The sequence below is a fragment of the Hyperolius riggenbachi genome, chromosome 6 (assembly GCF_040937935.1).
Source record: "Hyperolius riggenbachi isolate aHypRig1 chromosome 6, aHypRig1.pri, whole genome shotgun sequence".
NCBI lineage: Eukaryota > Metazoa > Chordata > Amphibia > Anura > Hyperoliidae > Hyperolius > Hyperolius riggenbachi.
This window is the reverse complement of record NC_090651.1, coordinates 165562274-165590201: the sequence shown is the minus strand read 5'-3', so window position 1 is coordinate 165590201 and position 27928 is coordinate 165562274. Positions and strand designations below refer to the sequence as shown.

The following is a 27928-nucleotide window of genomic DNA, read 5'->3' as shown; positions in this document are numbered from 1 at the left end:
TTTTAGCTATTCTGGGGCCTAGGCCCTTCCATATAAAAGATAGTACAGTTTCTTGGACCTTTTTAAATTAAGGAAGGAAGGGGGGATGTGAACTGGGAGTACTCTGAAGGCGTAAAGCAGCTTAGGTAAGATTACCATTTTGACTGCGACAATACGCCCTATCCAAGAAATGGCATAACACTTCCAGCATTCAAGGAGTTGCGTGATTTCCTGGAAGAGCTTAGGATAATTGGCATTAAACATATCTTTATAGCAGCTGGTTAGGTAAATACCCAGATACTTCAGCCTCAGAGGCTCCCAGGCGAATTCATAAGAAGCCTGGAGTTTTGTAACCTCAGCTACAGGAAGTGATATGTAATTTTTAATCCAGAGATGTCCTCAAATTTAAGTAATATGTCTGCCAAATTAGCGAGAGAAGTGGGAGGGTCTGTGATGGTGAGGATGACGCCATCCGCATAAAGACATAGTTTATGGCATTGTCCGGCCAGGGATACCCCCCAATCCCCCCATGGCGGTTGACCACGCCAGAGGTTCCATAGCTAGAGCAAACAACAAGGGGGAGTGTGGGCACCCCTGGCTGGTACCTCTCTGGATGGGGAAACTAGGAGACCTGTATCCCTTGTATTGGACAAATGCTGTAGGGGAGTGGTAAAGAGCTTTGAGCCAGGCCAAAATATTAGGGCCGAGGCCCCAGGTCTGTTTCAGGTTAGGCAAGGCCCAAAATAGCATCAGGGCCATTAGTGCAAAAAACAACTGTGCCCATATTTCACATTGGGGAGGGAAGGGTAAAAGAAAAGGGAGGGGGGCAGGGTAAAAGGAAGGGGGGGGGGGGCAGGGGGAAAAGGAAGGGGGGAAGGTAGGAAGGGATCTGAGGTAACAAGGTATGGATAGGGCCCGATAACTAGATATTTCAGATGGAACATAAATCAGAAGTGCGACTAAACATAGCACCTTGAATACATTAATAAAAAATAAAACAAACATATTAGTGAGAATCACCTGCATAACCTTGTGTAACCTTTATCCTCTGGGAGGCAGGCAGTAATCTGCTATGGCCTGTAGCTCGTTACATATTCTGGAGCTAGCAAACTTGAAGAGAACAGGTTTAAACATTACTTTAAGAAAGTAGAACGGCAAAAGGGGGCTCATCCATAACTGCTGAGCAATAAGTGCAGGCATTGCCAGTGGAGGCTGAGAGTTCAGCAATGTGCAAGTGCCTCAGAAGGCAACAACTCGTGTGTTCAGGAAGGCCCAGCAGAAAGTGGAGGGACTCGTGAAGTGAAAGGTGGTGTATAGAGTTGGGCAGAACCTCCGATTTTAGGTTCGCGAACTTCCGCGGAAGGTTCGGTTCGCGTTAAAGTTCGCGAACCACAATAGACTTCAATGGGGATGCGAACTTTGAAAAAAAAAAATGTATGCTGGCCACAAAAGTGATGGAAAAGATGTTTCAATGGGTCTAATACCTGGAGGGGGGCATGGCGGAGTGGGATACACGCCAAAAGTCCCCGGGAAAAATCTGGATTTGACGCAAAGCAGCGTTTTAAGGGCAGAAATCATATTGAATGCTAAATGACAGGCCTAAAGTGCTTTAAAACATCTTGCATGTGTATACATCAATCAGTGTAATTAAGGTACTGCTTCACACTGACACACGAAACTGTTCACTGAACAGAACAGGTATGCAGTGGCGGGTTCACTGAACAGAACAGGTATGCAGTGTCGGGTTCACTGAACAGAACAGGTATGCAGTGTCGGGTTCACTGAACAGAACAGGTATGCAGTGGCGGGTTCACTGAACAGAACAGGTATGCAGTGGCGGGTTCACTGAACAGGTATGCAGTGGTGGGTTCACAGAACAGGTATGCAGTGGTGGGTTCACAGAACAGGTATGCAGTGGCGGGTTCACTGAACAGGTATGCAGTGGTGGGTTCACAGAACAGGTATGCAGTGGTGGGTTCACAGAACAGGTATGCAGTGGTGGGTTCACAGAACAGGTATGCAGCCAGGGACAAGCTAAGCCTAACTAATCTTTCCCTATGAGAGAGAGTGTGCAGCAGCTCGCCCTACTCTCACTAATGCAGGCACACGAGTGACCGTAATGGTCGCCGCTGCCTGCCTTTTAGTAGGGGGGAGTGGCTCCAGGGGCTAGTGTAGCCTAATTGGCTACACTGGGCCTGCTGACTGTGATGTAGAGGGTCAAAGTTGACCCTCCATGGTGCATTATGGGGCGAACCGAACTTCCGCAAAGGTTCGCCTGCGGGACGCGAACGCGAACCGTTCGGCCCAACTCTAGTGGTGTAGCAGGAAAGTGATTCAGAGTCTGAGGTAGATATTCAAGACACCTTTTGGCAGGGCCGGAGCTACCATAGGAAAAAATGGGCAATTGCCCCAGGGCCCCAGAGCCTGTAGGGGCCCCCAAGGTGTCCCTCCCCCATCTTAACTGTTACTCCCCAGGGACTCTGCAGAGTCTTTGGCAGAGTAGCGTCTCATCTGTGCTGGCGGGCAGGTGAGACACTACACCAGGCATGGGCAAACTTGGTCCTTCAGCTGTTAAGGAACTATAAGTCCCACAATGCATTGCAGGAGTCGGACAGCCACAGCCATGACTCATAAAGGCAAATGCATTGTGGGACTTGTAGTTCCGTAAAAGCCGGTGGGCCGAGCTTGCCCATGCCTGCACTACACTGACAGACACTGCAGAGGTCCTAGGGAGCACAGTTAAGTTGGGAGGTGATTGAGGGAGAGTCAGCAGTCAGCTCAAGGGCCCAGGAGGGAAATTTGGCTGCAGCGAAGGGCCCCTAATGACGCTTTTTGGTCAGGGGGGTGTCTGGGGGGGGGGGGGGGCCAAGGATAATTTTGCCCTAGGGCCCAATTGTTACTTAAACCGGCCCTGCCTTTTGGAACACTTCTTGAGAGAGCTGCTTCATAATTTGTGAGCAACTTGTGCGGGCACGTTGTTTTTTAGGGGAGGCAGATTTATCAGGGCTCCGATCAAGGGTGTGTTCAGGGGACTTCACGCCCTTTTCCTTAGGCTCTGGCAGTGGAAGGGGGAGTCCAAGAAAATTGAACTTATCATGGATCTCGTCAAGACTGCGTACTACGTGCTGCTTATCTTGCCAGGTGAAGACGAGCTGGAAGGGGAAACCCCAGTGATAGCGAATTTCTTTGTTCTTTAAGATTTTCAGATAAGGGCGCATCTCCCTGCGTTTCACCAGCGCGGTTGGTGCAAGGTCTGCATAAAGTTGGTAGGAGTGGCCCTGGAAAGATAGATCAATTTTGTTCCTAGCTGTTTGCATAAGCTTCTCTTTAGTTAGGTAGTGATGCAATTTCAATATAATGTCCCGTGGAGGGCCGCTAACTGTGGGGCGAGAGAGTGCTCTGTGGACACGATACATCTCTAGCTGTTCTATAGGTATGTTAGGGAGAAGCTCCTGGAAGAGCGCTGTAACAAACCCCTGGAGGTCTTGCACGGAGTCCGGGATACCCCGAATCCTAATGTTCTCTCTGCGGGACCTGTTCTCTCAGTCCTCCTATTTGTCTTGCAAGCCACGTACCTCTGTTTGTATAGAGCAGATGTCGTCCTCGTGTCCTTCGACGACGGTTGTAACTTTATCCAAGCGGCTTTCTGTGGCGGCGACTCTCTGGCCTACTTGTCTGATCTCACGCAGCAGCTCACTTCCCAACTGCTTCGTTGAGCTTGTAACCTCCTCCCGAATGATGGCTCTCAGCTCATCTAGGGTAATATGTTCTGCGGGTGAGGCGGGGTTGTCAATGAGCAAGGTTTGCGAATTGCCTTCCAGATCGTCTTCAGGTTTGGTGTCGGCTCCATGATCCGGAGAGGCAGCGGGCGCTATCTTGGGTCCCTCCCCAGCCGTCTTGCTTTGCTGTCCCTTCCGCCCAGTTTTGTTCCTTGTGCTTTGAGCCATAGCTCAGGGTGTGCAGGAAGCTTTCCCCGAACGATTAGTGCCAGAGCCGGGGGTGCTAGCTAATCAGAAGCAGTGGTATCTGCGGAAGATCTTCCCGGAGTCACGCAGCGCTGAGATCAGGCAGCCATCTCAGTCCGCTGCACGCATGCGCTCCTTGCAAATTCTTTCTGTTTTAAGAAAGCAAACTTTAGTCCTAAAAGGGGGCTTTTAGGACCATTGTAGCCCCTCACACACTCCAATGAGTTCTGGTTCACCATGAGCTTGCTGGTTAGTCTGTACCTCTCGGTGTTACAAGCCCTACTCCATAGAGCCAAATTAATCCATGCCATGCACTGATGAGGATCAAACAATCCGAGACAGTCTGTATGCATGTTGGATTATTATGGCTCTGTACAAATTAACAAACTGGTACATCATTGCATTCCAGCGGTTCTGGAGGTGTGTTTAGCTTCTAAGGGTAACAATGGTTAATTTGCATATATTCAGCAGTGATGCACTGGGAGACATCTCAAGCTCACTCCAACCTGAATTATCGCAAATTCTTTCTGTTTTAAGAAAGCAAACTTTTGTTTTTAATTAATCCAAAACAACTGCTGGGTTCCTGAGCCTCTAAATGGTCTCTCCGTCTGGTTCAGTAGGAATCACTATCATGGGAAAAACTGCTGACCTGACAGTTGTGCAGAAAACCATCATGGACAGCCTCCATAAGGAGGGGAAGCTTTAAAAAGTAATTGCAAAAGAAACTGGATATTCCCAAAGTGCTGTATCAAAGCACATTAATAGAAAGTTATGTGGAAGGGAAAAGTGTGGTAGAAAAGGGTGCACAAGCAGCATGGGTGACCGCAGTCTGGAGGATTGTCAGGAGAAAGCCATTCAAAAGTGTTGTGGACTTTCACAAGGAGTGGACTGAGGCTGGAGTTAGTACATCAAGAGCTACCACACCCAGATCCTGGACATGGGCTTGAAATGTGGTATTCCTCTTTTAAAGCCGCTCCTGAACAACAAACATTAAAAGAAAAAAAGAACTGGTCTGTTGCTCTGTGGTCAAAAGTCCTCTTTTCTGATGGGAGCAAATTTTGCAGTGTTGTTTTGGCATTAAATCTTAGCAGTGTTGCCAACTTATCCCTTTAATTACTGACACAGCTAAGTTATACAGGTTCTGGGGCTACTTACACATAATCAGTGCCTTAACTGCATCTACCTAGCCACGAAACCTGGATAATTCATATGTGTCAGTAATTAAAGGGATAAGTTGGCAACAGGATGTAGAAGAGATTATATAATAAATGACAGATCTGGCTCTATCATAATTTGCTAAAAATCGTGGATACCAATCATGCCTTGTCTACCAGATTCCTGTCTAGGAGATTGACATCTCAGGCTGTGGACTATCTAGAACAGGCATGGGCAAACTTGGCCCTCCAGCTGTTAAGGAACTACAAGTCCCACAATGCATTGCAGGAGTCTGCCAGCCACAGTCATGACTCATAAAGGCAAATGCATTGTGGGACTTGTAGTTCCGTAACAGCTGGAGGGCCGAGTTTGCCCATGCCTGATCTAGAACAATCATTAACCTCTTCAAAGGTCTATCGAGCTTGGAGTATTATTCATAATGAGCTGCGAACTGCTGCAGCCATGCTACTTCAAAATATTCCTCAAATTATGTTGCAATACTGAATTAAAGAAAATATGTAAGGAAAAAAAGCGCACCTGGGGGGTACTTGGCTCGGGAGGGGGAAGCATATAGATCTTAATGAGGCTTCCCCATCCTCTTCAGCATTGGGGTATTGGCAGCCCCAGAAAAAAAGAAACAACGTGACTGGTGTGTGCAGCTAGTGGTGTGTGCATGCACACTAGCAACTTACTGCTCGGAAAAAGCAGAGTCTGATCATGTCCGCTCTACTGCGCTGGCATGACATGTGGCGTCTGTGCCTGCTCAGTACAGCAGACCCGATCGCACTTGGCTATTTCTGCTGGAACCCGAGCAGAGAGCCACTAGTGCGCATGGGCACACTGCTGACAATCAGATCTTTGGGAGTCACAAATTAGTAGAGCCACATAAGCCACAGAAAGACAATACGTGCAAATACATACAATAACAAACTTTTAGCAAAGAATAATAAACCTCAAACATATATGACTGATCACCATGTAGCCACATAAGCCAGAAATATCCCCGAACAGTAAGGAGCCTTTGCTTGTACCATCAAGATGAGTCTGCTTTCTGACTTGTTATCAGGTTTCCTGTGATCTCTGTATCAGAGATACTGCTATTCTCCATGCTGTCTGCTTAGTAGGATCTGGTAGTGGGTATTATGGTTTGTTTGTCACCTTTCTAGTAAACCAAAACACTTCCTATAGAAGGTATTTTACGTACAAGCAGGAGGCGCCTCAGGAAGGATTATTATTATTATTATTATTATTATTTATTGTATTTATAAAGCGCCAACATATTACGCAGTATAAGCATATAAGTATATGTCAGGATATAGGATAGAAATACAAGTCCTACCTTAAATGAAGAAGTGATGTAAAATTAAGAATTCAATTTATTACAATAAACAACACTGCAGACGCTTTTCACTGCTCAAACCGCTTCTTCAGGTCAAATGGTGTGCTCTAAAGTCAACATGGTCCATACACCTATGTACCCTACCACTTCAACCTATATACACTACCACATACAGTAGGTACTGCTGTAAACCCTATTTTTATTACCCGGAGGACTGCTTAGGTAGTGTTCATTTATTACCTTCACACCCACCAGCTCTGAGCTTCCCTGTTATACTGTATACAGCCTTAGAACATTAATCACTCATTGTCAGATTGCTTGTTCTACTGTTCGTATATGCCTGTCAGATTACTTGTTCTACTGAATTTATATGTTTGTCTCTCGATTGGCCGGTTTTATCCCTATGAATGATTTACATGTTTATTATGCTTGTCGCTTGCATGGCTTGGTCCCTCAGAGGGGCTCACAATCTAGTCCCTACCATAGTCATATGTCTATGTATGTATCGTGTAGTGCATGTATCATAGTGTAGGGGCAATTTAGGGGGAAGCCAATTAACTTATCTTTTTTGTTTTTGGGATGTGGGAGAAAACCAGAGTGCCCGAAGGAAACCCATGCAGTCACGAGGAGAACATACAAACTCCTTGCAGATGTTGACCTGGCTGGGATTCGAACCCAGCTGCAAGGCGAGAGCACTAACCACTATGCCACCTTGCTACAATAGTGTGTTAGTTTTAGCCTAAGAGCCATTTTTTAATGACTTTAAAGCACACCATTTGACCTGAGAAAGCAGTTTGAGCCATGAAAAGCAGTGTCCGCAGTGCTGTTTATTATAATAAATTGAATTCTTAATTTTACATCATCGAGTGCTTGTGTATTTAAGGTAGGACTTTTATTCCTATCCTATGGCCACTCTTCCATAAAGCCCAGCTTTATAGAGTGTATGGCTTATTGTGTTCCTATGGACAGATACTGCAGTCCCTGGTGTGGAGCTCTGCAACTCCTGCAGGGTTACCTTTGGTCTCTGTTCTGCCTCTCTGAATAATGCCCTCCTAGCCCGGTCTGTGAGTTTTGGTGGGTGGCCCTCTCATGGCAGGATTGTTGTGGTACCATGTTCTTTCCATCTGAAGATGCTGGATTTAATGGTGCTCCAGGGAATATTCAAAGCTTTGGATATTTTTTATAACCCAATCCTGAGTTGTACTTTTCATTTTCAACAGCTTTGTCCCTGACTTGTTTGGAAAACTCCTTACTCTTAATGGTGTGGATGCCTAGTGCTTAGTCATGTTAAAGTCTCTGGGGCTTTTCTGAAAAGGTGTGTTTATACTGACAGATTATGTAATACTTAGCTTGCACACAGGTGGACTTCATTTCACTAATCATGTGACTATTGAAGGTAATTGGTTGTGCCGGGACTGTTCAGGGGCTTCATTGCAAAGGGGGTGAATACATATGCACATGCCAATTTTCAATTTATAATTTTCTTAAAATTTGCTGTTGTATATATTCTTTTCATTTCACCATCTTAGACTATTTTTTACAGATCCATCACATAAAGTAAGATTAAGAAAAACAAAAACAAAAATTTGCTTTCCTAAAACAGAAAGAATTTGCGATAATTCAGGTTGGAGTGAGCTCGAGATGTCTCCCAGAGCACCACTGCTGAATATATGCAAATTAACCATTGTACCCTTAGAAGCTAAACACACCTCCAGATCCGCTGGAATGCAATGATGTGTCAGCTTGTTAAATTGTACAGAGCCATAATAATCCAACATGCATACAGACTGTTTCGGATTGTTTGATCCTCATCAGTGCATGGCATGGATTAATTTGGCTCTATGGTGTAGGGCTGGTAAACCGAGAGGTACAGACTAACCAGCAAGCTCATGGTGACCCAGAACTCATTGGGGTGTGTAAGGGACTACAATGGTCCTAAAAGCCCCCTTACTAAGATGTTAAGAAAAACAAAAATTTGCTTTCCTAAAACAGAAAGAATTTGCGATAATTCAGGTTGGAGTGAGCTCGAGATGTCTCCCAGAGCACCACTGCTGAATATATGCAAATTAACCATTGTACCCTTAGAAGCTAAACACACCTCCAGATCCGCTGGAATGCAATGATGTGTCAGCTTGTTAAATTGTACAGAGCCATAATAATCCAACATGCATACAGACTGTTTCGGATTGTTTGATCCTCATCAGTGCATGGCATGGATTAATTTGGCTCTATGGTGTAGGGCTTGTAAACCGAGAGGTACAGACTAACCAGCAAGCTCATGGTGACCCAGAACTCATTGGGGTGTGTAAGGGACTACAATGGTCCTAAAAGCCCCCTTACTAAGATGTTAAGAAAAACAAAAATTTGCTTTCCTAAAACAGAAAGAATTTGCGATAATTCAGGTTGGAGTGAGCTCGAGATGTCTCCCAGAGCACCAAAGTAAGATTAAGAAACATTAAAATTACAGGTTTGGGACTTCCGGTTCCGGCGCCCGGATGGCGGTTGTGTGAGCGAGGAGCTCCGTGCGCTGATCCCCCCCTTGCTAGGCTGCACCGCCGAAAAAGCATCCCCTGCACAAAACCACTATAGAGGGAAGTGTTCAGAGCTCCCTAAGCCCCAAACCGCTGCATATGGAGCGGTACCTGCTGCGATCTGTCCCGCGCAAGAAGCAGTAGCCAAACCCAGCACAGCCCAAGGGGTCCCTGAAAATATTGCTGCACCTGCCCTCAGGGAGTTATGCATGGTAACCATACCTAAGATTTTGGTCTTTAAAAGGGCTATGAAAGTCGAACGTGCACACAGAGTTGGCCCACCTCGCCCTGATCAGGACTTAAAACCTCCCACACTGGTGCTGGCTCGATACCTTGACTTTGCTGAAAAATTGGATCTATTGCGGGATTTTAGAGACTTGGGACATCCTATTGAATATCAAGGGAGAAAGCTATTCTTGTTTAATGCATAGGAATGAAGTGGAAATTTGCATTGCAATATCCGGCCATTATGAGGATCACAGATGAAAAGAACATAGATCATTCATTTACATCAGCAACTTTATCTTTTTTATGCTCTGTCCCAGATAATAATACGGGCTGAAATTTCAGTTGTGAACTCGCACTCACCATAGTTTTGTGCCCAGCAGGGGGTGCTGTTGTATAAATAGAGTGATGCTCTGATTTTTACTCTCAGCAAACTATATGTTCCCTTACTTGCTTCATGGTTACCAGCACAACTTTTCATGGGGAATTTCTTTTTCTGCAGTTTCGGAGCATTCTCTGAACTATTAAACATCTGTTAAGCCTATTTTCAGTGGGGGGGGGGGGAGGGGGGTGTTGGCTTTGGAGCTCAGAGGAGGTCACCCGGGAAAGAAGTGAAGTCGCTTTATGGAGGGATGGTTGAGGTTTATTTTTATTATGCTGTTCTTTTTGGGGGGATGTTGTTGGGAAGGGAAGGGGTGGGGAGGGAGTTCAACTGGTCATTCCTGATCATATATTGTAAGTTCTATAAAAGGTCTTGGTCGTTGCTTGATCCACCACTCTATCTGACATGGCTATACGGGTAACGACGTGGAACGTGAAGGGGCTGAGGTCTCCGGGTAAGCGGTCTATAATCCTCCGGCACCTAAAAAAATCAAGACGGATGTCGCGCTATTACAAGGGTGTCGTTTACAGAGGGATCAATTTAATTATATGCGCAAATCTTGGGTCTGGTAGGTGTATGGGTCTCCAGCACAGGGGAAAAAAGCAGGGGTACCAGTATTACTACAAATGCCCTTGCAGGGTCAGATTCTGGAGGAACAATGTGATAATGAGGGTAGATGGGTGAGGATCAAGCTCCAACTAGCAGGGGAGGAAGTGGTCATATCGAGCGTTTATGGGCCTAACAATGAGGACAAACCATTTTTTGCAAACCTACTGGCTAGTACATTGTCATCAGGGGCAAGTCAAGTTATACAAGCGGGAGATTTTAACGCAATGGTCAACCTCTGCGAGGATAGGTCTAAAACCAAAAGTGTTAAAACCCTATCAGCGGCCAAATCCGTACTATTCCAAGACTACATTCAGACGACTCAATTATGTGATGGGTGGAGGTCTCTACATCCGGACAGTGAAGAATATATGTTCTATTCCGCCCCACATGATGTGTGGTCTAGATTGGACTACAGTGGCTTGCAAAAGTATTCGGCCCCCTTGAAGTTTTGCACATTTTGTCACATTACTGCCACAAACATGAATAAATTTTATTGGAATTCCACGTGAAAGACCAATACAAAGTGGTGTACACGTGAGAAGTGGAACGAACATCATACATGATTCCAAACATTTTTTACAAATCAATAACTGCTAATTGGGGTGTGCGTAATTATTCAGCCCTCTTTGGTCTGATTGCAGTCAGTTGCCCATAGACATTGACTGATGTGTGCTAATGACTAAATAGAGTGCAGCTATGTGCAATCTAATGTCAGTACAAATACAGCTGCTCTGTGACAGCCTCAGAGGTTGTCTAAGAGAATATTGGGAGCAACAACACCATGAAGTCCAAAGAACACACCAGTCAGGTCAGGGATAAAGTTATTGAGAAATGTAGAGCAGGCTTAGGCTACAAAGATTTCCAAAGCCTTGAACATCCCACGGAGCACTGTTCAAGCGATCATTCAGAAATGGAAGTAGTATGACACAACTGTAAACCTACCAAGACAAGGCCGGCCACCTAAACTCACAGACAGAACAAGGAGAGCGCTGATCAGAAATGCAGTCAAGAGGCCCATGGTGACTCTGGACGAGCTGCAGAGATATACAGCTCAGGTGGGGGAATCTGTCCATAGGACAACTATTAGTCGTGCACTGCACAAAGTTGGCTCTTATGGAAGAGTGACAAGAAGAAAGCAATTGTTAACAGAAAAGCATAAGAAGTCCCGTTTGCAGTTTGCCACAAGCCATGTGGGGGACACAGCAAACGTGGAAGAAGGTGCTCTGGGCAGATGAGACCAAAATGGAACTTTTTGGCCAAAATGCAAAACGCTATGTGTTGCAGAAAACTAACACTGCACATCACTCAGAACACACCATCCTCAATGTCAAATATCGTGGTAGCAGCATCATGCTCTGGGGTTGCTTCTCTTCAGCAGGGACAGGGAAGCTGGTCAAAGTTGATGGGAAGATGAATAGAGCCAAATACAGGGCAATCTTGGAAGAAAACCTCTTGGAGTCTGCAAAAGACTTGAGACTGGGGCGGAGGTTCACCTTCCAGCAGGACAACAACCCCAAACATAAAGCCAGGGCAACAATGGAATGGTTTAAAACAAAACATATCCATGTGTTAGAATGGCCCAGTCGAAGTTCAGATCTAAATCCAATCGAGAATCTGTGGCAAGATCTGAAAACTGCTGTTCACAAACGCTGTCCATCCAATCTGACTGAGCTGGAGCTGTTTTGCAGAGAATAATGGGCAAGGATTTCAGCCTCTAGATGTGCAAAGCTGGTAGAGACATACCCTAAAAGACTGGAAGTTGTAATTGCAGCAAAAGGTGGTTCTACAAAGTATTGACTCAGTGGGCTGAATAATTACGCACACCCCACTTTTCAGTTATTGATTTGTAAAAAATGTTTGGAATAATGTGTGATTTTCGTTCCACTTCTCACGTGTACACCACTTTGTATTGGTCTTTCACTTGGAATTCCAATAAAATTAATTCATGTTTGTAGCAGTAATGTGACAAAATGTGGAAAACTTCAAGGGGGCCGAATACTTTTGCAAGCCACTGTATTTTCTAGTATCCCAAAATGCGATGTCCCAGGTGACATCTATTGATATTCTCGATTTATTGATATCTGATCATGCACCCATACAATTAGTTTTTTCACTAACCATACCAAGGGGATCTGATATCATTTGGCGATTTCCTTCATTCTTGTATGAAGATGAAGGATTTGCACATTTAATCCAGCAATGGTGGTGGGAATATAAAGAAGATAACCATGTGCATATAAAAGATATATTTTTATACTGGGAATCGGCCAAGCCAACTTTGAGAGGGAGAATTATTAGCTATTTGGCAACAAAACGTAAGACTTCACATGACCTATATATGAAGTCGGTGGATTTACTGCGAAAAGCACATAAGGATTTTTTAATTAATCCCTCCCCTGAAACAAGATCAAAATGGCTTTCAGCAAAAGGAGATATGGAAACTTCTTTAAAATCACGAGACATGTACCTAAAATCTTACAAAGACTTGTATTATTACAAGTTTGGAAATAAAATAGGTACTTTACTCTCGCAAATGTCTAAGCCGCCCTTAGGGAAGTCAGTAATCACCTCCCTCCGTTCTTCCTCAGGACATATAGCGATTATTACAAACATATGTATTCAGACCCATCTAAACTTAACCCCAAGGGTAATATACGAGAATGGCTATCAAAAGTATCTCTTTCTCTCCTTTCAGGGGATGACCTTGTGGAATTAAACTAACCAATTACTGAGAATGAAATTCACATTATAATTAAAAATCTAACCAATGGTAAAGCACCGGGCCCTGATGGTTTGTCCTCAGAGTTTTTCAAATTACTCTGACAAGATGTGGTTCCATATCTGGCTTCTCTTTTCAATAAGATCTTAAAAGAGGGCAGATACCTGTCGTCAGCAGACATGGCTTACATTAAATTATTACCCAAACCAGGCAAAGACCTTTTATTACCTGGCTCATACTGGCCTATATTTTTAATTAATCGAGATATTAAGATTCTTTCTAAATTAATGGCTGACCGTCTGGCTGGTCTTCTGCCGAAACTGTTAGTCCCAATCAGGTAGGTTTTGTCAGGAATCGATCTGCAATCTCTAATGTCCGAAAATTACTCTTGGTCCAAGACTATGTCAAGGCCTACCCCAAAACATGCAAAAATTACGCTATCCTTATGATTGACGCCGAAAAAGCATTTGATAATGTTTCCTGGGACTGGCTAAATGGGGTTCTGGCCAAAATGAAAATTTCAGGATCACTAAGAAATGTAATCAATGCTTTGCATATAAACCCTTTTGCTCGTATCTACACCCCAGGATTTTTATCAGACACTTTTAAACTCGAGAAAGGCACGAGACAGGGCTGCCCTTTATTGCCCTTGCTTTTTAACCTGGCTCTGGAACCCATGACTCGCCACCTGGAGGCAAATTTCCCAGGACCTGATATTGGTGGTTCCAGGGTATCACAGGCCATGTTTGCTGATGACATTCTATTATTTTTACAGGATCCCTTGCTACAATTGGAAAACATATTGAATACAATTGGGGAGATTGGTAGTCTGAGTGGGTTTAAAGTTAATGTCTCTAAGTGTGAGTTGATGTATCTGTCCTCAGTGGCCCATAACACCGGGTCGTCACACCTCCCGGTAAAAGTATGCTCACAGGTAACATACCTGGGGATTATATTCCATAAGGACCCTTCGCTACTATATTCAAAAAATTTCCACCCCTTGATAGCTGATATTAAAAGAAAACTACTAAATTGGGAGAATCTGCCTATCAATTGGGATGAGCCTCATTGATTAAATCAGTGTCCTTTGGCAGTCTGCTCTACCCCCTGCAGATGATACCAATATTACTGAAACACTCAGATGTGAAAGAGCTTAATAAAGCATTCTCCCGCTTTTTATGGAAGAATGATAAAATAAGGATAGCTCTCTCCAAGTTACAACTCCCTAAAATCTGGGGGGGCTTAGCTATACCAAATATCAGGTGGTATAACATAGCTTGTATAACTCGACATGTACGGGATTGGATAAATAGCTCGAGTATCTATTCCAACTATACTTTAGAGTCTTCATAAGGTGAACCATGGTCATTGGCTGGTCTACTGCATACATCGCATAAGCATCTCCCTTGAAATTCAAAAGCAGTAAGATCTTTAATAACACAATAGTGACTTGGAGAGAACTATGTAAATTATTTTATATGCCTTACCTGATTTTCAAGTACATGCCATTGTGTGGGCGACCTGAGTTTCCAGCATGCCTAGCCCATGGAGGCTTCTTTGAATGGAAGGATAAGGGGATACAAAGGTTAGGGCAACTGCTCGATTTAAATTCGGGTAGGTTATTGTCTTTTCTGGGTATTAGATCTAAGTTCAATATCCCCCGCCACCATTTCTTATATTATGGCCAACTAAGATCTTTCGTAGAAAGCAAGGGGGCTCAATACAAAACAATTTCCACCCTAAATAGCCTAGATGAGTTCCTAGCCCCACATGTTCCCAAAATTTCTTTGTCCAACAATCCGCCTCTAAACAAGCATTGAGCAACCTGTCTAGCTGGTCCAAATATCTGCAATATCTGCAAGACAATGACCTCCCAACTAATAATACACAAACTAATTATTGGGGAGAGTTGGAGGGAATCTCACCTTAAATTTATACACAAGGCAAAATATGCATTTAATATTAAATATAAAAATCCTCCGGCCCATTATAGGCCAAAATGCCCTAAATGTTCTCATCCTGATGCGGACATATTCCATTGTGTGTGGAGCTGCCCAGTGATAATAGATTTTTGGAATAAAGTGTTAAAGTATATCAAACAAATGTGCAAAATCCAATTGGAATCATTACCACTACTGTTACTATTTAATTATGAGGAACCTCCTTCATCATTAGAGTGCAACCATCAATCCACTCAAAAAGGCATGAGCAAACTGGCTCACTTAATCCTAATTGCGGCTCAAAAAGTGATCTTTAATAAATGGATATATTCAAGTGTCCCCTCAACCCGGGATGTAAAAGAGGAAGTGTTACACTTATTTCAGCTGGGCAGAATGGATGCAATGTGCCACAAAGATAAAAAAACAAAATAATTCTTTAAGAAATGGAAGTTATTTATCTTAATGACTCACTCTCACTGCTGCTTTGATATCTGGTAGGCTTGTGCATTGCAGTTCATCAGATATCTAGCAGCAAGTGTTAGTTTTAAAAGTTTTTAAAAGTACATTTTTTTTCTCTAGTGTGCTTGCAACAGGCAGGTAATTAGCTAGGGGGAGGGATTAGCTGTAACACAGGTGATATATTAAACAGGAAGTGAAGGCCAAAGCTCTAATCTTGGTGGAGGGCTGTTTCACTTCACTGCTGGGAATTGTGAGCTCTGATTATATTATATTGCTGTTGTTTGTAAATTTGTGTTTTGCTGCTTTGATATCTGGTAGGCTTGTGCATTGCAGTTCATCAGAAATCTAGCAGCAAGTGTTAGTTTTACAAGTTTTTAAAAGTACATTTTTTTTTCTCTAGTGTGCTTGCAACAGGCAGGTAATTGGCTAGGGGGAGGGATTAGCTGTAACAGGAGGTATTTGGTCAGCTTCAGGACTCAGTACTGAGCTTGCTCAGTCTGTGGCTTGCTCACTAAGTGGCTTCGACATAAGTGGCATAGGCGTTAAAAACAGGCGTTACAACACAGGCACAAAGAGAGAGGTGAGAGGAAGCAGGTAAGGACTTAAAAAAAAAAAATTTAAACAATATTGCGGTTCTTTGCATTGGTTAGGATGTGCTAACACGTTGTGGTGTGGTCTTTAAGTTTTGAGGACTCCACCCCAGCTTCACTCACTCCCCCTCCTCCCCTCCCCCTCCTCCACCCCAACTTTACTCACTCCCCCTCCTCCACCCCAACATTACTCACTCCCCCTCCTCCACTCCAACTTCACTCACTCCTCCTCCTCCCCTCCCCCTCCTCCACCCCAACTTCACTCACTCCCCCTCCTCCACCCCCCCCCCTCTTCCACCCCAGCTGCACTCACTCCCGAACTTCACTCCCTCTCCCGTTTCAACTTTTACCGCCACAGTTTACTTTAAATAAAATTTCCCCACACAATAGTCATCATGTTGGACTATGCTGTACAGTGTACATCCTGTGACATGTATGCATGCCTTGATCAGCGGTAGTGGCATAGCTGAGGAGCTGTGGGCCCCGATGCAAGTTTTACAATGGGGTCCCTCAAGCACTCTATACATAACAATGGATACGGCGCACCAAAACCTGCCAATGGCAACTACAGTGTCAGAGGAGCAAGAAGGGGATGGGAAACAGTTTGTTACTGATTACCAATATTCAATGTATCTATAGAAGTGATTATTATGAGCACAGGACCAATATAGAGATAATACTATAGTTGAATGAGGGCCCTTCGGGGCCCCTCTGGCCCAAGGGCCCCGATGCGGTCGCTACCGCTGCAACCCCTATTGCTACGCCCCTGATCAGCGGATTGAGGGTGTTTATTGTTGCCCTGGGTGTGTGTGTGTTGCTCAGTTAGAGGCGGAAGTCGCAGAGCTAAATAAGCATCTCGCAACACTGAGACGCATACACAACATGGAGATGAGCTTGGATCTCACGATCCAGACACTGGATGGAATCGATGAAGATGAGGTGGGTGGAGTAAAGCCGGAGCAAGAAGCAGAGGTAGCCGCTAGTTGGGTCACAGTTAGAAGGGGTAGGGGAAAAAGTGGCAGGGAGGCTAGTCCCGAGTTGTCCCTCACTAATAAGTATGCTTGTTTGCGTAATATTGGGGAGGATGATTCTGGAGTAGCAATGCTGCAGCAGGATGTGCTCCTTAGCAACCAAGGGGCAGACTGCTGTAACGAGAAAGGGAATAGGAGTGCAGCTAAGGCTAGACAGGTACTGGTGGTAGGGGATTCAATTATTAGACGCACAGATAGGGTAATCTGTCTAAGAAACCGTGAAAGCCGTACAGTCTGTTGCCTCCCGGGTGCTCGGGCTCGGCATGTAGCAGAAAGAATTGACAGATTATTGGGTGGGGCTGGGGAAGACCCAGCTGTCATGGTACACATTGGCACCAATGACAAAGTTAGTGGGAGATGGAAGGTCTTCAAAAATGATTTTCAGGTACTTGGAGATAAACTTAAAGCAAGGACCTCCAAGGTGGTGTTCTCTGAAATACTGCCAGTGCCACGCGCTACATCTGAGAGACAGAGGGAGCTTAGGGAGTTAAATAAGTGGCTGAGAAATTGGTGTAGGAAGGAAGGGTTTGGGTTCCTGGAGAACTGGGCAGACTTTGCAGTCGGCTACAGGTTCTACAGCAGGGATGGGCTGCACCTTAATGGGGAGGGTGCAGCTGCATTGGGGGAGAAGATGGCTAAACGGTTGGAGGAGATTTTACACTAGGATCTGGGGGGAGGCGGGAGGATAAAGTCTCAATATGTAGACAAGATAAGGTAAAAAGACAGTGGGAGCCTAACATTATGGGGGGTGGAGAGGGGGGTGGGGACAGTGTAAAGATTAAGGAGGTTGGTAAAACTTCAAGTAGCCCATTTCGTGTAAACAAAATTGGTAAATGTGGTGGTAAAAATATAAAGTGCATGGTAACCAATGCTCGGAGCCTTGCAAATAAAATAGACGAACTAGAGTTCATTCTGAATGATGAAGGCTATGACATTGTGGAAATAACCGAGACATGGATGGATGAAAGCCATGACTGGATAGCTAATTTAAAAGGATACAATGTGTTTAGGAGGGATAGAACAGGGAAAAAAGGTGGAGGGGTTTGTCTCTTTGTTAAGAATTCTTTTACAGCTGTCCTCAACGATGAGATGGAGGAAGATTGCGAAGATGTGGAGTCCGTTTGGGTAAATATTCATGGTGGAAATAAAAGTTGCCAATTGCTTATTGGGGTATGCTACAGACCACCTCTTATTAATGAAGCTGCAGAACTGCGATTACTACAGCAGATTGAAAAAGCTGCAAGTAAAAATGAGGTCATAATTATGGGCGACTTCAACTTTCCAGACATTGACTGGGGTATTGAGGCTACCCATTCTGGTAAAAGCAGCAGATTTCTGGCAGCACTACAGGACAATTACTTGACTCAAATGGTAACGGAACCAACTAGGGGGAATGCGTTACTGGATCTGATCATTTCTAATAGACCAGATAATGTATCAAATGTGCAGGTTCAAGAACATTTGGGAAATAGTGATCACAACATGATAACGTTTGTTCTGGTGACTGATAGGCCACGGGGCAGCGGGACCACTAAAACTATGAATTTTAGAAAAGCAAAGTTCAATCAAATTAGGCAGGCACTAAGTTTGGTGAACTGAGATAATGTACTACAAGGGGAGGACACTGAAGGGAAATGGCAAGCTTTTAAACTTATTCTCAATCAATATTGTAGTATGTATATCCCATATGGAAACAAAATGTCTAGGAATAAAAAAAGGCCTCTATGGATGAATAGAAAGGTTAGAGATAAAATGAAGAGGAAAATGAATGCCTATAAGGTCCTAAAACAGGAGGGAACCGAGGCTGCACTAAGCAATTATAAGGAGTGCAATAAAAATTGTAAAAAATAAATTAGGCTGGCAAAGATCGAAGCTGAAAATCAAATCGCTAGGGATATCAAATCTAACCCAAAAAAGTTTTACAAGTACATCAACTCTAAAAAAAGAAAGGTTGACTGTATAGGAATCCTAAAGGATGAGGGTGGGAACTCAATGGTGGATGAATGCTTTCTTTGCTTCTGTCTTCACAAAGGAAACAGCACTGTTGCAAATTACAGATGCAGAAGAGTCTCAATCTTCTATCTGTAATATTAAATACTTAACGCAGGAAGAAGTAAAGGCAAGACTAAATAAATTAAAATAGACAAGGCACCTGGCCCGGATGGCATGCATCCTCGGGTCCTAAGAGAATTAAGTTCAGTTATAGCTAAGCCCCTTTATCTTATCTTTTGTGACTCTCTTGCAACTGGCAGAGTCCCAGTGGATTGGCGTACAGCCCACGTTTTCCCATTATTTAAGAAGGGCAAAAAATCTGATCCCAGAAATTATAGACCTGTAAGCTTAACATCAGTTGTATGCAAACTATTTGAGGGGTTACTAAGAGATACTATACATGACTTCATAGTAGAAAATAATCTTATTTCTCAGCATCAACATGGGTTTACTAAAGACAGGTCCTGTTTGACTAACATGCTCAGCTTTTATGAGGTAGTGAATGCTAATATGGATATTGGGAATGCTGTAGATGTGATATACTTGGACTTTGCAAAGGCCTTCGACACTGTTCCCCACAGAAGTCTGGTGCAAAAGTTGTTGATGCAAGGACTGGGGAAGAGTTTGTGTGCATGGATAGGGAACTGGCTAATGGACAGAAAACAAAGAGTTGTGGTCAATGGATCGTACTCAAAATGGGAGACTGTTAGCAGTGGGGTCCCACAGGGGTCTGTACTGGGTCCAGTGCTCTTCAATTTATTTATTAATGACCTAGTAGATGCAGTAGTGAGCAATGTTGCTATTTTTGCAGATGATACAAAATTGTGCAGAATCATCAACTCTCAGGAAGATAGTGTCATATTGCAACAGGATCTGGATAGGATGGCTATATGGGCACATACATGGCAGATGAAATTCAATGTTGACAAATGTAAAGTCATGCATTTTGGTTGTACCAATGGTCTAGCACCATACAAAATAAATGGGATACAGTTGGGGACATCAAACTTGGAGAAGGACTTAGGAGTACTCATCGACAACAAGTTAAATAATCGTACTCAATGCCAAGCCGCTGCAGCTAAAGCGAACAAAATTTTGGGATGCATTAAAAGGGAAATAAAAACTCGAGATGCTAGCATAATATTGCCCCTGTTTAACTCTCTAGTAAGGCCACATCTGGAATATGGAATTCAGTTCTGGGCACCACATTACAAAAAAGATATTGCAGTTTTAGAGCAGGTGCAGAGACGAGCTACAAAATTGATACGTGGGATGGAAGGTCTCACTTAGTTGCTACACACTTTTGGTCCAACGGACACAGCATGGATGATCTTCGTGTCACTGCCCTGAAGGGCGGCTTTAAAACGTCAAATGACCGATTAATAGCAGAAACAAAATTTATAAATTGTTTCAAAGCTGTGCAGAAGGGTCTGAATAAGGACAACAACTTTCTATATTGGTATGAGATTGATGATATATGAACTGTCTCAGCCACCCTAGCTGAACTTGTGAACTAAGAATTTACGATACCTCTGGGTCAATCCTAATACCAGGTCTGTGAGCAATAAAGTAAACAAGGATCCTTATCTTACCCCATTTAGATGGTCTGTTTGTATTAAGGCATCTTAATGATGTATTTATGCTTGAAAAAAATATCTGTTTTTCCTTTTGATGTTGCATGTATATAAGCTGTCTGTACCACCAGCTTGCAAACTAACAGGATATAAACCTGACGAAGGCTGCAAGGCCGAAAGCTTGTTTATTCTTATTCATTTGTAGTTAGCCAATAAATGGTATCATCCTGATTTAAAACTTCTTGCTTTTACCAAGAAAGGTTAGATAAACTGGGTTTATTTAGTCTAGAGAAAAGACGCCTTAGAGGAGATCTAATTAACATGTATAAATACATCAGAGGGCAATATAATAGCTTGGCGGATGAGCTTTTTGTCCCTAGGCCTTCTCAAAGGACTAGAGGACATGATCTGCGCATGGAGGAAAAACGTTTTAGCCATTTATTTAGGAAAGGGTTCTTTACAGTAAGAGTGATTAAGATGTGGAATGCATTGCCACAGGAAGTCGTTATGGCAAACTCTATACCTGCATTTAAAGGGGGCTTAGATGCTTTCCTTGCGTTGAAAGTCACCCATGGCTACAATTACTAGGTTATGCCTAATGATGTTGATCCAGGGATTTTATCTGATTGCCATCTGGAGTCAGGAAGGAATTTTTCCCTTTTGGGGCTAATTGGACCATGCCTGGTGGGGTTTTTTTCGCCTTCCTCTGGATCAACAGGGGTATGTGGGGGACGGGCTGGAGTTGTACTTTGTACTGGTTGAACTCGATGGACGTATGCCTTTTTTCAACCAAAATAACTATGTAACTATGTAACAGGAAATCAAAGACCGATGGAACATTTTAAATATACACAGTGGTATATAACGGAACACTTGTTGGGCACGTTGGGGAAATTGGATATTTCTTGAAGGGGGGGGGGGGGGGGGGGGGGGTTGGGGAGGGACATGGATATAGGGTGGGTTCTTGATATACGGGTTCATACCAGTTATATGTACGGATTATTATAAGATGTGTCTTTAATTTTGATACTCTGTGATATGCAACTGTACATTATTGATATGTGGATTAACCCAATGGGGTTGTTAACCTTTTGAAAAAATCAAATAAGATTTGTTTAAAAAAAAAATTAAAAAATTACAGGTTTGGAAGGTAACAAAGTGAGTACAAAGCCAAGGGGGGAGGGGATACTTTTTTTAAAGCACTGTAAATAGCATGTATAAATACTTGGCAGGTGATCTTGTGCAAAGGACTAGGGGATTTTATCTGTGCATGGGGGAAAAAAATGTTTTTGCCATCTATTTAGGAAAGGGTTCTTTACAGTAAGAGTGGTTAAAATGTGGGATGTATTACCACAAGGAGCAAATTCTGTACCTGCATTTAAAGAGGGCTTGGATGTTTCCTTGCATTGAAAGACATTTATGACTATAATTACTATGTAATTCCTGACGTTGTTGATCCCGGGATTTTATCTGAATGCCATCTGAAGTCGGAAAGGATTTTTTTCCCTTGTAGTGCTAATTGGGCAAAGCCTTAAGATTTTCCGCCTTCCTCTGGATCAAGTGGGATATGCAAGGGTGCAGGCTAGTGCTGTACCATGTTTTCTGGTTGAATTTTTTAACTTTATGTCAAAAATCAAGTGGAGGCCTTTAAAAAATTACTTGTTAATAATTGTTACCCACGACTTGCCTATAATTTTTGTTTTTGCAGTATTTCAAGCCAAAAATCCAATCATCTGAAGTATGGTTAAACCACAGGAGATTTACTTTCTTCCTACTCTGTACTGGTATGTAAACAACAAGTACTATGCAAATAATTTATAAAGAGTGCATTATACAAACGTAAAGCGTGTTGGTGTCTTGGTAAGAATACACAAGTTGCAGTGAGTGTGGAAAATGGGTTGCAGTGTGCACAGTCAAATCAATAGGATGAATGGGGCACAGGGAGAACCGGGAAGTTGGAAGAAACACTTTCTGGTCTTTTTAAACCAATGTTAAAGGGAAGTATGTTCCTTGTGAACGACTTTTGGGCAAATGGTGATTATTTGTCACACTACCTCCTGTTACTTCCATCTCAAAAACATTTCCGGAATTAGTCCCTTCCCTTCATAGAACGCTACCAAAATGCTTGTACATGCTCTAATCATATCCCATCTTGACTACTGTAACACTCTACTTTGTGGTCTACCGAAAAACAGACTGGTACCTCTACAGTCCCTACTGAACTCTGCTGCCCATCTCATCCACATTTCTTCCCACTCCTCTGAGGCAACTCCTCTGTTCCAATCTCTCTATTGGCTACCAATTACCCAAAGGATCCAGTTTGAACTCCTCAACCTATCATATAAAGTTCTCCATAAGTTGTGACCTCGATACATTTCCTCATTAATCTCCAGATACCATTCCACCCAGAATGTTCACTCCTCCCATGAGAACATTGTGTGCTCTAGCTTGGTTACCTCCTCTCACAGCATTCAGGACTTTTCACAAGTGTTACCTCTCCTTAGGAACTCTCTCCTAGAGCCTGTCCATCATGCTCTAAGCCTGGAAACCTTTAAAACTCAAAACACACCTTTTCAGACAAACCTATAATTTTCTGTAGGTTGGAGTGGAATCTCACTGCCTTAAAGAGACTCCGTAACAAAAATTGCATCCTGTTTTTTATCATCCTACAAGTTCCAAAAGCTATTCTAATGTGTTCTGGCTTACTGCAGCACTTTCTACTATCACAGTCTCTGTAATAAATCAATGTATCTTTCCCCTGTCAGACTTGTCAGCCTGTGTCTGGAAGGCTGCCAAGTTCTTCAGTGTTGTGGTTCTGCTATGAACTCCCCCTTTCAGGCCCCTCTATGCACACTGCCTGTGTGTTATTTAGATTAGAGCAGCTTCTCTCTTCTCTCTTATATTTTACAAGCTGGATAAATCGTCCTCTGAGCTGGCTGGGCTTTCACATACTGAGGAATTACAGACAAGGGCAAAGCTGTTTGCAGGAAGAAACGAGCAGCCTGAAACTTCAGTGCATGAGAATTGCAGGAGGAAAGAAACACACAAATGATCTCTTGAGATTCAAAAGGAATGCTGTATACAGCCTGCTTGTGTATGGATGTATTTTCTATGTGTGGACATACTGTACATCAACCTACTTCCTGTTTTGGTGGCCATTTTGTTTGTTTATAAACAAACTTTTTAAAACTGTTTTTAACCACTTTTAATGCGTCGAGGAGCGGCGAAATTGTGACAGAGGGTAATAGGAGATGTCCCCTAACGCACTGGTATGTTTACTTTTGTGCGATTTTAACAATACAGATTCTCTACTCTGTAACAAAAAGTTCCTATACCTGTTCTAATGTGGTCTGTCTTGATGCAGCCTTTCCTAGTTGCACAGTGGCTGTATTATCTTTTATATAATCTAATCTTTCCTTTGCCAGCTTTGTCGGCTCAGGCTGGAATGTGTTGCTCTGCTTGTGATAGGAAGAAGCTATACACACCCTCTTCACGCCCCCTCCAGGCTCTGTATGAGTCACAGACTGAGCTTATCTCAGCCTATCACATGCTGTTTAGCAGCCATGTCTTTTGTTTGTAAACACTGCCTAAAACTGGCAATTACAAGCCAGGATTGCAGCAGGGAGTGGCAGAAACAGCACAGAGGGGCCCAGGAGAACATAATGAATAGAATAGTATGCTTTTTATTGTAAGAATTTTAGAGTACAGATTCTCTTTAACATATAACTTTGTCTTTTTTCCTGATAATAAATATATACTGAGCTGCGCTCCCACAGTTCCTATAAAGATAAAACCACAATACACATAGCGTGATTCTGTAATTAATTAATCACAAGCACCCTGGTGAAAAGTGATATAACAAGACGACATACGTTAGTGCGCATTATACGCGCAGGCAAGCTTTCTCTGATTGTACAGTGTTACACTATGATGATTTTTATGTTTGTATTTTATGCTACAACGCTTTTATTGGAGTATTAAAGAAATAGAGAAGAACCTACAGTGCCTGAGGATGATTCATATATATACGTTAGATCCACCTGATGTTTGAGGTGGTGTCAATCCGGTGAGCGCAATCTTTATTGGGGAGAGGAGGCACGAGTGCTGCACTATATCACTTTTCACCAGGGTGCTTGTGATTAATTAATTACAGAATCACGCTATGTGTATTGTGGTTTTATCTTTATAGGAACTGTGGGAGCGCAGCTTAGTATATATTTATTATCTGGAATTCTGGAAAGATGCAGCAGCGAACCCACGATTGTTGACATTGGAACTTGGAACTGATGGCTATTATATAGTAACTGTTTGGCTACAGTAGGGTCTGAAAAGACATTTAGGTACTTTGTGCCAGCTGGAGGTTTGATGCTGGATGCAGTAAGATATGATTAAACTGTGTATAGGCATTGTCAGCATATTGGTCTAAATACCCTTGGATCATCATTTTAAAGGCAGCGCAGCCCTAAAATATATATGTCTTTTTTCCTAGTGTCTCCACCCCACTACCCTCTAGCTTGCAGGGACCTCCTCCCAGTCGTTCTTATTCTTCCCTAATTTATCATATGAACATGAACCAGTAATGGTAATGCCTCGCACCATATGCATGCATTTGTATTGCTGGATGTCCTGAATCTACAGAGTTTTGAATTTCTTTATCTATGCTCCTCAAAATTGTTTTGTATAACACTACAGAAATGTTGGTTATATATGTATATACATAAAAAAGAAAAAATAATAATGCACAGTACATGTAACCAGTGTGAATGATTAGTCAGCCAGAGTTTACCAGCAACAGTAAAAAGTTATTTACAGTCTGACTTTTTGTCTGTTATATAGGTAAATTGGCCTAAAATATTGTGCATGAAAATGAACTTGCAGCATAATGATCTTCTTATTTTTTCAGTTACATTTACGATTGGCACGGGCCACTGTTGGACATATCATTTCTCCACAGAAGATATGATGTATGAGCAGGCTCAGACATTTTGTAAGAGTAAATACACTGACCTTGTGGCCATACAAAACAAAAAGGAGATTGAATATCTTGATGAAAACATCCCGAGACATAACAAGTACTATTGGATAGGAATAAGGAAGATAGATGGTGTGTGGACTTGGGTTGGAACCAATAAGTCACTTACAAAAGAAGCAGAAAACTGGGGCAACGGGGAGCCAAATAATAAAAAGAACAATGAAGACTGTGTTGAGATATATATCAAGAGACAAATTGATTCAGGAAAATGGAATGATGACTCCTGCACAAAAGGGAAACGTGCCCTATGTTACACAGGTGAGTAAATATGTAAGTTAACCACAAGTTTCTTTGCATATTGGAAGCATTAGCCGGCCTCTTTGCACATTGGCCAGCCAAATCCCAAAGTGGCCAACTTCAGAGGCGTAGGTAAGTTTTTCAGCGCCCGGGGACAAAGATCGTTTTTGCAAGCCCTGGGGACACCTGCGATAAGCATGTAGTGAGCTCCAACAAAAAATGGACATGGCCCTGCAGCAGAATGTGGCTGATGTCATTGGTGGAGCAAAATGTACATGCACTTAGCGACTCACGCCTGCACAGTAGAGCGGACCCAATCTGGCTCGGCTATGTACGCCTGAGCCCGATCGGAAAGCCGCTACTGCTCCTGCACTGGAAACTGGAAAGGTAAGTATTGCAGGCGCTACTGCGCCACAGCCAACATCCTTTGTTGGCTGTGGTTTCGGGAGAGCCATCCCTGGATTTCTGAGGTTTAGGAGGATGAGGGAAGCCTCATTAAGATCCAGAGGCTTCCCCCTCCCGAGGTAAGTCCCCCACTGAAGGTTTTTTTTATTTTTTTTTTATTACAGTGTCTTTAATAACCCAAACAACCAGCTCCATGAGATGGGGGGTGGAGGGCAAGAAGGTGGGAAAGAGACAGAGAGAGACAAGAAGGGGGGCGTGAAAGATATGGAGCAGAAAAGAGACAGAAAGTAGGGGGGAGGGGGAGGGGAACTGAAACAAAAAGAGAGGAAAGAGAAAAAATGAATGGTAGAGGGAAAGATAGATGACATGAGGTGGAAAAACAACATTGCTGATATGGAGGGGAAGGGGTGTGAAAGGAGTTAAGGCTGCCTGCCATACACTGGTCGATTGCCACCAGATCAACCAGCAAATAGATCCCTCTGTGATCGAATCTGATCAAAGCGAGATCTATTGGCTGCCTACACTGCAAACATATTTTGAATCAATTTCACTATGATTTCGATTTCACTAGCCAGAGCCCAGCACGGAGAAAAGACAGCGGGGAGAGCAGGGACACGCGCTGGTGGAACAGGTAATGTATTGCCGCTAGCATCGGTCATCAGACATTCGAACGCCACTATCAACGCACTCCCGACCAGCCGGCGATCAAGCGAAATCTTTCGCGCGGACAGATCGACGGGAACGATCGTTTTCGGACGGAAATTGGTCGTTCGGTCAGCATTTGCGCATCGATTTCACAGCAGATACGATCACAGTGATCGAATCTGCTGTCTATCGGCGGGAAATCGTTTAAGTGTATGGGCACCTTTAGATGTAATGGGGAAACTTGACACAAGTGGTTAAAAAAAAAGTGAAAGTGTTTGTTGAATTACATTAAGCAGACCCCCAAAAGTCTAACTATGTCTAACAATATATGCATACCACCTCCTAGCCTGCTTTCCATCACAACAGAGCCGCACAATGAAAAAGTTTACCCGATATCTGCATTGACAAAGTACGCTGCTTCTGGCTCTGCTATATATAGTAAAGTGGAGGAGAGGAGCGTTATCACAGACCTGTGCTGGCCAGAGCACAGACTGATCTGAAGATAGACAGACACTGAACAGATACTGAGAGCTGCTGACGCTGAGCAGACCCTCTCAGGGCGTGCAGTGGAGCCAGTTGATTCACCGGAGCCTGGACATCTGTTCTACATGAGAAACCGCTCAATGAATGAGCGTGTTTCACTCACTAAACTGGGATGTTTAGACATGCTTTATACCTGGGTAAACTTTGATGTAGCCACTCCCCTCTGCATGCATATGTACACAGGCTTAAGCCCCGCCCCCGCTGAACTGCTCACCACCCACTAACTGCCTCCATTCAGCCTTCCCCCTTTTTAGTGATGAAAGGAGGACGGCTGGACCAAAGGCGGCCTTAGAGTATGCGGGCCTGGGGCGAGTGTCATATGCGGAGCCTAGAGACATATGCTGTGGATACACAAACACACACACACACACACACACACAGATATTCTGTGGAAACGATGCACACACTGTGGAAATACACACTCTGTATAGGTTAGATAGGTAGGTGCCCTGCAGTATACTTTAGATAGGTAGGTGCCTGCAGTATAGGTTAGATAGGTAGCTGCCCTGCAGTATAGATTAGATAGGTAGGTGCCCCGCAGTATACGTTAGATAGGTAGGTGCCCCACAGTATAGA

The 27928-nt window shown here is 43.4% G+C and overlaps 1 protein-coding gene across 1 annotated transcript in view; it reads left to right on the top strand.

Annotated features, from left to right (window-relative positions):
* The window catches only part of SELL (selectin L), a 128003-nt gene that overhangs the window by 30811 nt on the left and 69264 nt on the right, over positions 1 to 27928 (top strand). Inside the window, exons 2-3 of the mRNA XM_068242669.1 lie at positions 22199 to 22274; positions 25394 to 25780. Coding sequence (XP_068098770.1) covers positions 22199 to 22274; positions 25394 to 25780 — 463 coding nt within the window. The remainder of the gene's footprint in view (positions 1 to 22198; positions 22275 to 25393; positions 25781 to 27928) is intronic.